The sequence below is a fragment of the Callorhinus ursinus genome, unplaced genomic scaffold, assembly GCF_003265705.2.
Source record: "Callorhinus ursinus isolate GAN/ISIS: 27379988/994484 unplaced genomic scaffold, GSC_fseal_2.0 scaffold20, whole genome shotgun sequence".
Classification (NCBI taxonomy): domain Eukaryota; kingdom Metazoa; phylum Chordata; class Mammalia; order Carnivora; family Otariidae; genus Callorhinus; species Callorhinus ursinus.
Window position 1 is genome coordinate 16,633,664 of NW_027397082.1, and position 12,509 is coordinate 16,646,172.

Sequence of the window (12,509 nt, forward strand, 5' to 3'; positions counted from 1 at the left end):
GGGAAGGGGGTGCCTGGGCAATCCTCCAGCACGTGTTGTGTGCAAACCTGTCTCTTACGCGCTGCCCTTGCATGATACCTCCTTCCTCTCCTAATTTGCCCCGTCGGGAGGCACAGGGAGCTTGCATCCCTCGGTGACCTTGCTACAGGTAATAGCAGCCAAATGAACTTGAACTCACACAAAAGCAGCATACTGTTAAGAAGTTATGGGTCACAAATTCCTTGTGACACTCCAGAGCATACAAGGTTAGGGACCCAGCATTCAAGGTGTCCTGGCAGGGGATGAGACCACTGTTGAGCCATTTGTTTCAGGGGATCTGGTTCTCACTGCTTTGGGTATAAATCCCGGAGTCCCCCAATCTAGGATGACAGGGCCTTCTAGCCACAGAATTCTCCCTGTGGTGCCTGATGAGGAAATCTATACTGAGGACCTCCCCATGGAGGCGCTATATTTATGAGGCCATTAATATTGCAAAATGCCCATTTGATAAGTGCTATATATTGACAAAATGCAAAAATTAAAAGGCTGACCAAAAATATCCCAGCGTGTGAAGCAGATGCCATCCCCCCCCTCATATTCTGGATACCATTAATGTTCCTCCCACTGCAGTTGGACTCAGGAAAGAATCCTGGGCCCAATGGAAAATGCGGGAATTACCTTACAGGGACAGAATTGGATGATGTTAAGCGTTTGCTCAAGGGGAGCCGATCAGCAAGCGTGAGCCCTACCCGGAACTCCTCCAACACCCTCCCCATCCCCAAGAAAGGCACGGTGGAGACCAAGATGGTGACAGCGAGCTCCCAGTCAGGTCAGTCCCAGGGCCCCGGCTGCCATGGAGGAAAGGAAACGAGGGGGCAGAGTTACCCCAGCCCAGGGTCTCAGCCGTGCCCCAGCAGGCCTTCCAGGTGGTGGCAGAGACCTGACAAGGCGCTGAGCGTCCGCGCTGCGTGCTCTGTGACCACATGGGCTGCACCTTGTCGGCTCCACCATCCCGTGAGTGTGTGGCTGGGCTCCAGATCCTAGAGATTCTCGGCCAGGACATTCTTGACCTCTCTCGGGAATGTGTTGGCCAGGTTCCCCAAATGAAGACTACTGGGGACGCTTGTAGGATTGTCCTTCATTTATTCAGTGCATATTCTGTGGCTCCTCTATGCCAAGTACCAGGCACTGAGGAGAAGCAACAGACAGAGGAGACCCAGCACCTCGTGGAGCGGAGGGCCTCTGGGGGGAGCCAGACGGATAACCAGGAGCTTGTAGCCAAGTAGGATGAGTGTTGTGGAACCCTCAGAGATCACATGCCTACCAAGTGGGTTGGGCGGGGGGGGCGGGGGTCAGAACAATGAATAAGCAGATCCTCAGAGGGAGAGGAGGAAAGAAGCCAGTTGTACTGTGAAGGGAAAAAAAAAAAAACCCTTGAGATCGTGACCAGACCATGACCTGTCTCTTGTTTTATAAATATAACACTAAACCTCGGGGCAGTTTTTATGACCTGCATGGCCAGCTCCCCCCAGTGTGGTGAAGAAGCAGAATTGGCTTCAAATCTGAAGGAACACCAAAGCCCCCTCCCAGGGGCAGAGTGGCCCTTGGTTCTGGTGGGCACGTAGGAATGTTTACGGGGCACTTACCAGGGAAGACTACCCTCGGCGCAGTATGGTCGCAGACCCAGGCCTTTGCTGCCCGTGCCTGCCGCATGCCTGGAAGTCGGCGTGGGATTTGCTGTTCCCGGGCATCTGTGGGAACAGAAGGTGGAATCAGCAAGGGGTGGAGACACCATTGGTCCCCACCACACCAGCACACCAAGAGGTGGGGAGGGGATCTTGGAAAAATGGGCAGACCCCAGAGCAAAACTGACCTACTTGAGATTTCACCAAGAGCCAGCAAGAATTTCTAACACAAGAGATCAATTTTCACCAGCTCCAGGGTTTCGGATGGAAGTGGGGTGACCAACTTCCCTGGACTGAGGGAGTTCCCAGACATGGAACCTTCAGGGCTAAACCCATCTGGGCTACACCGACCTGAATGGGTTACCCCAGCATGGAGTGCCAATTTGTCTCTCACTGGGGGGTGGGCATGCCTGTCTGATTCCAGTGTCCGGCACCTATGATGCCACCATCTTGGACACCAACCTTCCAGCCCACATGTGGTCTTCCACCTTGCCGGCGGGTTCCTCCATGGGGACCTATCACAACAACGTGACAACCCAGAGCTCATCCCTCCTCAACACCAACGCCTATTCTGCGGGATCGGGTACGTGGTACAGGGCACTTCCCTTCTAACCCCTGGGCCCCTTGCACCTTTACTGGAGCTGAGGGACCCCTCTGGTATTGACTTTCACCTCGGGTTCCCTGAGGGGTTTTCTGCAGCCCCGTGTCCCACGATTTTCCCAGCTCAGGTCAGTCTCCAGGTGCTTCTTTTGGTGGGTCTCCTCTGAGAAGGACTGTAGCACAGCGTATCAGAAAAAAATGTCATGAGAAAGAACATGAAAACAGATCTAAAGAGCCTAGTTTCACTCCACGTGGATAAACTGTGCCCTTGAGTACATCAGTTAACTTCTCTGGGCTTCAGACGCCTTCTCTGCGAAGTGGTGACTCACAAGAGGGGCTTTGGCTAGACCCCGTGTCCACTCGACCACCCAAGGACCATCCCTTGGCTAGGACCCAAGGCACACCACAGACGATTGGGTTCTCTGGTGCAAGGCAAGAGCCCAAGATTTTCCTAAAACCAGCAATGTAACAAAACCTAAAACTGCAGCTCTGCCCTACCCCCCGGGGCTTGCGTACGCCCGCCCCTTCTAGGCCCAACATCCCTCTCACCGGCCTTCCTCCTCCCCTGCAGTCTTCGGAGTTCCAAATAACATGGCGCCCTGCTCTCCCACGCTGCACCCAGGGGTCAGCACCTGCTCCTCAGGTCAGTGCTCGCCAGCTTGCATTGTCTGTTCTTGGAATGTCTGCTTAAAAAGTTAGGGATGCTCCCTCCTGCTGAGAACAGTGGTTTCTGCAGAAACGTCCTTTCTGCCCCCAAGCCTGAGGACTTCACCGTCAGCGCACACAGGGATGCAGGTGCAGGGCCCAGGGGGTGCCTGCCTGCAGTCGTAGGTAGAGCTCGGCCCCCAGGGCCAAGGCCTAAGTTGGAGGGGCCAGAGGCTTCACTCACCTACCTGCTTGTCCTGTGTTGGTCCCTTTCTCTTCTGTGAGTGGTAGAGAAATGGAGCCAAAGGGGCTGAGTCAGCGCTCTGGCCATTTTCAGGTAGAAAGTGTTGTTAGAAGGATCTGACTTTAGAAATTTTTTTTTAAAGATTTTATTTATTTATCTGACAGAGAAAGAGAGAGAGAGATCACAAGCAGACAGGCAGAGGGAGAGGGAGAAGCCGAGCAGGGAGCCCGATGCAGGGCTCAATCCCAGGACGCTGGGATCGTGACCCGAGCCGAAGGCAGGCACCCAGCCGACTGAGCCACCCAGGTGCCCCAGGATCTGACTTTAGATCTTTTTATAAATACTGTAGTTCATTGGGGGCTCAACCAGGGTTACTGCTTAGTTCCCAATGCAAACATGACCATTTTAAAGAAACATGCATTCACTCTATTTCCACATAACTGCCTGTTATGTAAATGTTACCAGCCCACATATTTTTTTTTTCCTAAGGACTCTGCCTTTTCTCTCTCTCTCACTGTGATTAATAAATGATGTGGGCCTTCTTTATTTACTTGCCTGGTATATCCACAAGTGTGTATGTAGCATTTTCATTTCAACACCTCCATTTGACTAGAGCCCCACCAAACCCAGAAGACAGTGGGTTCAGGTTTCGTTCCTTCTGCCTTTAACCTTCTGAGGAAGGTGGGCTGATCTTGGACCCAGGACCTGTGCCCCAAACACTAGAGACAATGGAATAAGGGAAGCTGTTAACTGGGGAGGAATGAGCTTCTGCACGTTATTTAAAGACCAACAAGCAGCCTCTGAAATCATAACGGGGGCTAGGGGAGTTTTATGTGTTTAAGTCTCAAGGAGGAAGTGTTCAAGGGAAAAGCAGGGGTATGCCAGGCCAGCCCTTCCAGCCCCGCTGCGTCTGCGTTCCATGCCCACAGTTCCACACTGTGCACCAGGGTGCCCCAGCAAACAGGGACCCTGGGATATTTTTAAGTAGGCTCGACATCCAGTGCAGAGCCCAGCGAGGGGCTTGAACTCACGACCCTGAGATCAAGACCTGTGAGCTGAGACCAAGAGTCAGACACTTAACCGGGGGAGCCACCCAGGTGCCCTGACCCCTGGGATGTTTTTAAATGTGCCGGGATACAGCAACATCTGTCAGACCCTGTGCAAATGACCACTCTTCAGTTGTGTGTGCTCACTACCCAGTGCTTGGAACTGCTGGTAGCTTTTGGCTTGTGGTGGGGGGACCCCTGTGTCACTCGCAGTGTGAGAACTGAGAATGTGGGGCCAAGGTGTCCTGTGCCAAGGCCTTCATCGTGGAAGTGATTTGGGGGGTCCAGGGGCTGCCTCAAGCTAAGGGCCCCCCCCACCTGCGCTCACCTGCCCCGCCCCTTGCTTTCACAGTGTTTGGCATGCAGAACAACCTGGCGCCCAGCTCATCCGCCCTGTCCCACAGCACGGCCACAGCCTCCACAGGTCTGTATCCCAGGTGTGACGCCCCCGGGCCCCGGGCAGTGACACCTCTTGGCAGCTGTAACTCACAATATCCCTTTTCAGCAACTGAATCGGAGGCACCAAAATGTCTCTCAAAATCCGTCAACCTTTCCCACCAAAGTAACAGTCCCCCACCTCCCAACCTAGAGATGCCAACCTCTGTCATGTGCTGGCTCAGACATGAGGGGAACCACGGGGGAGCCTGTGCTGTGGTGTGTCACCTGTAGAGCCCTGTCTCACTGCTGTTCCTGATAGTCCCGTCACTGCACGTTGATCACCTGGCTGATTTTCTGGTGCAGCCCCTGTACAAGCCTGGGGAGGGGGAGCAGAAGAGGTGTGACCCTTAGCCTTAGCCCTCAACTTGCTTACTGTTTACTTGGAGTAGAGAGTCTAATACACGTGAAACAACGGGGCATCCTATAAGACAACATGAATCCAGCTATGCAGAGCAGGTGTTTGGGTTATGGGAGTTCCGAAGGGAAGGAATCCTAGGAGGAGCTCATGGAGGAGGAGGAATTTTGGAACAGTCCTAAAAGGATGAGGATTAGACCAAAGAAAGGTTCATCTATACTCATTACTGCCCTTGTGGCTGGAGAGAGTTGCCTTTGTTATTACTATTCACTTTATTTATTCTTACTGTCCTCTTCTCACCTGGGGGGCTGGTCAGGCTGCTTCTGAGCTTCGTGGAGCCGCCCTCTCACACTGGCCCCGCTCACTCAGCGGTTCCTTTCTTGCAGCGTATGGTGTGAAGAAGAACCTGCCGCAGAGCCCCGCCGTCGTGAGCACTGGCACGTCCACCTCTGCCGGTGAGCACTGTCCCCGGCTGCCGAAGGCAGGCTTGTGCAGGGCTCTGCAGTGACACCTGCTCTATGCGAGGATATGGAACCCATTGCTGGTCTGAGGTCTGCAAACGTGACTCGAGACAGAGGCCTCCCAGTTCCCATGACAGAGCAGAGATGGGTGTGCCCCTGACCCTACCTTGGCCTTCCTGTTCAAGGGGTGGGGCAGGGAGTTCCACCCTCCACAGCTGCCTAGGGTCAGACATTTGCACCCCAGTCCCCAGCAGTGTCTGGAAGCCCCCGGCCTGCTCCTGTTATGTGTTCCCCAGTGTAAGAACCAGGGAGTCCCTCAGAAGCTACCACCCCACCACACACACTTCCAATAGGGTCTTTATCAACTTGGGCTCACCGCAGCTGGTGGGTTCTTTCCTCCATTGCTCAGATCCTGTTGCTTTCTTCCGTTCAACAATTTGTTGATTCAAAAAAGATTTACTGAGCACCTGCTTTGTATGAGACGCTGTTCTTAGGGCCCGAGCAGAGGCGTGAACAAGGCGGACTAGATTGCCACCTCAGCAGGCTGACCGCTGCAGTGGAGGAGGCAGATAGACAGGGAGACCAAGTACAGGACGGGATGACCGAGAAGAGCACCCACTGGAAGAAATAGGTGGCTCGCTAGAGACAGGAGTGTGTGCGCCTTAGATCGGGTGGTCCGGAAGGGCTCCCCCCAACCCAGGACGGGAACCCATGAGGCTGAAGGTTAGAAATGAACCCACCATGTTAACTAAAGAAGTGCCTGCCTGACAAGGGGACTGTGGCCCTTTCACTAAAGATCCTATAACGTCCAGGTGGGGAGGCAGCTTCAAAGGTCAGCTGCCCGGCGCTCCTGGCATTGACCTCTGATGGCCAGGCCCACCTGGGTGGGGGAGGGTGCCTTTGGTCCCCAGGAGGCTTCTTGGTAACCACTGTTGGTGAGAGCAGGAGGCCCGCAGACATACCCGCTGATGACTCCTTCTCCCTCCTGCTCTTCTCTTCCTCCTCCTTCCTCTTTTGCTTTCTTCCGTCTCCCTTGGCCGACTCCTCTCCTCCCCAGCCTGCACCACAAATGTCCAGAGTGATGATCTCCTGCACAAGGACTGTAAATTCCTGATCCTGGAGAAAGACAACACGCCAGCCAAGAAAGAGATGGAGCTGCTGATCATGACCAAGGACAGCGGGAAGGTCTTCACTGCCTCCCCGGCCAGCATCGGTTCAAGTACGAGGGGGGGCCCCGGGCTATGCAGGTTTCAGAAGAAAGGCAGACCCTGTAGGAGACAGAATGTCCCAGCAAGGTGGTTTGAGACATTTTAATAAGAAAACCACAGTCATCCCGTTCAAATGAAAAATGCCTGCCTGAATAGGGTGTTCCAGGGTCTGCCTTGAATGTAGATAAACATTCAGGAAAATCCTGGCAAAAGGCTCCCAGAGGGGTCTTTGGGCAATAGGAAGTCTAAGCACAAACACAGATATGGGAGATTAACTCAGGAAAGCCGGGCCCTCTTCCTACCCGGTGTCCACGCAGGAGCGGCCCTGGGGCAGGCAGGGAGTGAGGACAGAACACCCCGGATGATCATGGGTTGTGCGCACAGCATCTTTTTCAGACGACACCCTCAAGAAAGAAAAGCAAGCTGCCTACACTGCGGACACCTGCCTGGTTTCAGAAGCTAATGGTGAGAGGAAATCTGAGACTGTCCCTCTGACTTCGGTCTGTCTGCATCTCATTTATTTATCTTCTGAGACCTCGCTACTCAAGAGTGCGGCATCCGGCCCAGCGGTGCGGGCGCCACCCAGGAGCCTGTTAGAAATGCAGAGTGTCAGGCCCTGGCCCCACAGCTCCGCAGCGGTCTCGTGTGTGCGTGTGCTTGCGTGTGTGTGTGTGTGTGTGTGTGTGTGTGTGTGTGTGTGTGTGTGTGTGACTGCAGCGGATGCCTCCCGGGGCGCGTCTGACGTCTACGGCGGGATTGTTTTTCTCTGCTTACTCCCTGTCCCATAAGTTTCAGAACTACTAGAAAATGCTTTGCAAAGCACTTGCTACGTTTATTTTTTTTTCTTCTCAAATATTTGGATTCTGTCCCGGATAACTGCCTTTCTCCGCATGCTCTGGGACCTGTAGACTCTCCCCAGATCACTGATTTCAGGGAGGTCAGTAAAGGAAAAGTTGGGTCCCAGAACATCTTTTCAAAATGCAAATGCAATCCGTTACAGTCTTCAGCAGGCCTGACTCTAAAGAAATGCTTACTTTGACGACACACATTTCAGGGGTGGAAATAGGGCTACGGAGACAAAGATTGCCAGGTCTGATGAAAGCTGTACACGGTGTTCCCAGAAAACGTCACACGTGCCCACACTCAGTGGCTGAATAGTAGGAGGGACTCATGTGCCAGCCCTCCGCCCCTCCGTCCCTCCGCCCCAGGTGAGGAATGTGTTCGGAGCCGCTGAACCAAGAAATCAAGAGTCCTTTCTCATAAGCACATTTATCGTTTGAATGCGAATGTCACCCCTAACACGGAACTCCAAAAATGTCCTGGGCTTGAAAGATTTAAGGTCACAATAAGGTCAAGACCCTGCTTTTTCCCTTGACAAGTGCTTGTCAAGCCACGTCTCTCTCGATGGAATTGTTGCAAGTACCCCATCAGCGAGGACTGTGTGAGGGAGGGTCCCCGCCCGCTGGCTCCTCCACGTGCTCAGTTGGCATGTTTCCCTCAAGTTCTGCCCACAGTCCACTCACAGGCTGTCCTGTGGGCTCCTGTTGTTGAAAAGCTCGGGTCCAAACCTGCGTCCTTGGTGTTTGCCTTCCAGGAGACGTGAAGACCGTGTCCACCAAGGGCAAGGCCGCCTCCGCAGGTGAGTGACAACAGCAGGTCCTGCGGGGACGGGGACGGGAGCTGATGGGGCTGGTGGTGATGGATGGAACGGATGACCCCCCCCCCCTCGCCTGCAGCTGGGGCACACAGGAGTGTTTCCCTGAAGGCCCAAAGGCAGCAGGGTGGAGGGCAGCAGGGGGTGCAGGCTGGGGACTGGAGCAGGGCCGCAGCAGGAGCTTAGCTCAGGGGTGGGGCTCACAGGCCGTCCAGGGTCCCCCAGCCTCAGGAAGCCCCTGCCTGGGCTTCAGAGCGCCCCTGAGACCACATGCACATCTCCAGCCCTTTACACTGAGCTCCCTTGCTTCCGCAGTCTTGTGAGAGAAGCAGGTCAAGGGTTATCAGCCCATTTTAGTCAGAAAAACCTTTTTCACTTTAAAAAGAAAAAAGCCCCTGGCCACCCCCATAGGTGCTGAGTGTAATTCCGGGCGCCGCAGGGGTTACAAAGAAGGAGCAGCAGGAACTGAGATGGGGAGCTGGGGATGCATTGGGTTTGGCCATAATCAAATGCGGGAGCTTGTAGCAAAATCAGTGGTCATCGAGATTTTTAAACTCCGTGCCACCCGCTGCGTCCTGAGCTCACCGCCTTGCGTGCCTTATCTCCCTCATTCGGCAGCCATCCTAAGAAGGAGGCAAGCTTTTAACCCCATTCTGTAAGAAAGGGAACGGAGGGGAAGGGACCCCCTGCGGGCCGCACACCCGGGATGCTCAGGCTCTTCACCCGCCCGGGGCCCTGTGTTCTGTCCAGGAGCCAGCCACCACCTCTGTGGAGTCGCCAGCCCCCACCAGCATTCACTCAGGCCCCGAGCGAGGCCCCCAAACCCGGAGAATTCGGAGGGAAGAGGGCGCAAGCCTGCTGCGTGCACCTTACCCTTCCTCTGTCTTCCGTAGAAATCCACGACTACAGCCACCGGGGCGGCAGCGGCGGGGGCGGCGGCGGCGGTGGCGGCGGCGGCCCGTGGGGGGCGGCGCCGGCTTGGGGCCCCTGCGGCTCCTGCTGCAGCTGGTGGAAGTGGCTGCTCGGCCTGCTGCTCACCTGGCTACTGCTGCTGGGGCTACTCTTTGGCCTCATTGCTCTGGGTATGTGACAGCAAGGGGCCCGGTGACAGGCCCCACTGCCCGTGCAGACGGCAGGAGTCCGCCCGGCCCAAGGATGGAGGGGCCAGAGCGGGTGGGTGCAGACCCCTCATCACTGCAGATGAGCACGCTGAGGCTCTGGAGGTGGCCGAGCAGGGGTGCCCGTGTGGCTTCCAGCCTCAGGGCCCTCTGTCCCTGGAACAGCCTACTAAGCAAGCTTTTTGTTGCCCTTACTAGCCAGGCCAGGCCTCTCTGTAGCCCCGTGGCCTTTCCCCTCTCCCACGCCCCGTATGGGTCTCTGTGTGGCCCCCACACCCGCGCCCAGGGAGAAGGCCCCCCCCCCCCCCCCCCCCCCCCCCCCCCCGCACTGTCACCACCGCGCACCAGAAGGCTGGCTCCCAGGGCTGGGTTGCGTCACCGCCCCCGCGTGCGGATTGCAGCAAGATGTCCCTAGAGCCCCAGGTGGGGCCCACGCTGAGGCGTGGCCGCCCAGCTGAGAGGCCCATTTCCACCACCCCCCCTTCCCTGCAGCGGAGGAGGTGAGGGCGCTGAAGGCCCGGGTGGCTGCGCTGGAGCAGAGCCGGGACGCCGGGCTGCTTTACGAGGAGAAGGCGGAGCGCGCCAACAAGGACTGGCTGCAGGGCGCCGGGCCCGGCGTGGGAGCAGGCGCGGGGAGACTGGGGCTCGATGGCCACAGTCAGGAGGTGCTCTGGCTGTTCATGAGGGACAAGCTGATGGCTGAACAGGAAAGCGGTGAGCGTGGCGAAGAGCCCCGCCTCCCATACTCCCCATTTGCCCCTGTCCAGGGGCCGGGAGGGGGGCCGGCATTGCCATCCCATCTGACTGCTGGGAACACTGAGGCCCGGCAGGAGAACTGCCCCAGGTCACAGAGCTTAGAGTCTGGGTGCCAGTCCCCGCCTCCGTTTCTTTCCCCATACCGCGGCGATCCCCACCTCATGTTCTTCTGTGTGCGTGTGTGTGTGACACACAAGTTATGCCGCTCACTCCATGTGTACCTTCCTTTGTAGGAAATCTCCGAGGAAGCCCCGGCCCAAAAGGTACTGGGTAGACTGAGCCCTGACCCTGCTCTCTTTTCCTGCCCTTGGACTGGGGTTTCTGGTTGGAAATTTTCCAACTGAAGGATGAGCAGTGGAAAGATCTTACGGTATCTGTCGGGAGGGTTGAGAATGGTCCTGGGGTTCTCACCCCATCTCATAGTTTTCATATTTTTCTGATTTTAGGTGACATGGGAAGTCAAGGCCCTAAAGGTAAATTAAGCATGGTGATTTTGACCTGGAATATCAGTAAGGGTTGGTTTAAGGCAATTGGCCAGGGTCTGATTCCCGCACACCCCGTCTTCCTGGCCAGCTCTCCTCGTCTAAGGCCTGCAGACCCTTGGGCTTTTGGGGTCAGGGCGCTTAGTGACAGAGCAGGGCTCTGTGTCTCTGGGGCAACACTGTCCCTCGTCCCTCCTCATGGTTCTCAGGACTTCCCCAACAAGGACTCTGATTGCATCAGAGGCCTGCATCTCCCTCCACTCCAAAGGGCAGCCCAGGGGCCTGCTACTCTACACAATCCTTAGGGAGATTTCTAGAAATACAGATTCCTGGGCCCTGCCAGGAATCAGATCCTCTGGGACTGGATCCCTCCTTCCCCTAGGTTAATTCTGATGACCCAGGTCAGGAACACCACTGCAGGTGAGCAGTCTGCTCCCAGGGGTCTAAGTTGGGGGAGGCTGGAGGTGACCCCCAGCAGTCAGAAACGGGGCTCCTGTGGGGGAATCCAGTAGGGACAACACCACCTGCCTTCAGGGAGAGGGCAGTGTAGCAGGGAGGCGGGACATATTCACAGGAAAAGGGGCCCCACAGTGTTAGTTGGGGAACAATCGTGTGCTATCTTGTGTGACACCTTCATGTGCCATAGGAAATATATTTCCTCAGAGAAGTGGTTTGACAATCAGTGGGACAGGCTCATGGGCAGAAGAGTTTTCCGATCCCAGTTGACCACAGCAGCACCCCTTGACCTAGCTGAGTGGGGTTTGCAAACTTCAGTGTGTAGGAGAATTGCCAGAAGATGCTGAGCCCTCCTCCCAGAACCTCTGATTTGGCAGGTGTGGATGGCGCCCGGAGTTAGGGTCTTGCTCACCTGTGTAGTTCTGAGGCCAGGGGTGCGCAGACCACTCTGAGAACCACTGTTCAAGATGACAGGGCTGGCCCTCCATCCCCAGCTTTACCTCCCTTCCCAAGAGAGCCCAGTGCAGGAATGGGGGTTCCTCCACCTGATGGCCTTCCACTTCTCTTCCGGACTCCCTACCCCCACCCCCAGCCTGGGTCACTGCATGAGCCCCCTTCATGAAGGCTCCAGCTGGCAGGCCACACACCCCTTCTGACCATGCTAGACGTGAGGACGGTTGGTCCTGGAGTCTCTCTCTGGCTGCCATAAAATACAAGACGTTAAATTTGAATTGCAGTTAAATCATTTTTCACTATGTCGCAAATAATTGCGTTAAACGTGTTTAGACTACAGATGTACTCAGTGTTTATCTGCATCCTGTATATTTGCTAAATTTGGCAATCTTACTTGAGTTCTACAGGGGCTCTTTGAGGTAATGGGCACGAGTCTGCTGACTTCTTGCTTTTCTCTCTGTCCTCACAGGCGACCGAGGGCTCCCTGGGACTCCAGGTGTGTAACCTCTGACTGCGTGGCTAGTGTCGCGGGCGGCTTGGCCCCGGCTCCCGGTTCTAGGGGAAAACAGGGCTGAGGTGTTCTTGTGTCTCCACAGGCATCCCTGGGCTCTTGGGCCGCCCAGGTCCAGAAGGACCGAAGGGTCAAAAAGGCAGCGTAGGTAAGTGCCTGCTGTGTGCCAGGCTCTGTTTTAGGAGCTGGGGGGACATTGGTGAACGGACCAGAAACCCCTGCTCATCTTTGGGTTGGGGAGAAAGACCACAGACATGACAAATAAGTAAAGTCCAGAGCAGGGTTGGAGGTGGATCATGAAATGAGAAAGACAGAGCCAGGCAGGGCCCTGGGAGCGTGAGGGGGTAAATTTAAATATGGCTGTCAGGGAAGGCCTCACTGGGAAGGTGCCATTTGAACAGACTTGAATAGACTCAAA

The 12,509-nt window shown here is 55.7% G+C and overlaps 1 protein-coding gene across 1 annotated transcript in view; it reads left to right on the forward strand.

The window, feature by feature from the left end:
- The window catches only part of COL17A1 (collagen type XVII alpha 1 chain), a 51,065-nt gene that overhangs the window by 17,131 nt on the left and 21,425 nt on the right, over positions 1-12,509 (forward strand). Inside the window, exons 9-22 of the mRNA XM_025880941.2 lie at positions 665-808; positions 2,089-2,247; positions 2,836-2,907; positions 4,552-4,623; positions 5,379-5,447; positions 6,511-6,672; positions 7,046-7,126; positions 8,256-8,300; positions 9,209-9,397; positions 9,926-10,147; positions 10,423-10,452; positions 10,636-10,662; positions 12,050-12,076; positions 12,177-12,239. Coding sequence (XP_025736726.1) covers positions 665-808; positions 2,089-2,247; positions 2,836-2,907; positions 4,552-4,623; positions 5,379-5,447; positions 6,511-6,672; positions 7,046-7,126; positions 8,256-8,300; positions 9,209-9,397; positions 9,926-10,147; positions 10,423-10,452; positions 10,636-10,662; positions 12,050-12,076; positions 12,177-12,239 — 1,362 coding nt within the window. The remainder of the gene's footprint in view (positions 1-664; positions 809-2,088; positions 2,248-2,835; positions 2,908-4,551; positions 4,624-5,378; positions 5,448-6,510; positions 6,673-7,045; positions 7,127-8,255; positions 8,301-9,208; positions 9,398-9,925; positions 10,148-10,422; positions 10,453-10,635; positions 10,663-12,049; positions 12,077-12,176; positions 12,240-12,509) is intronic.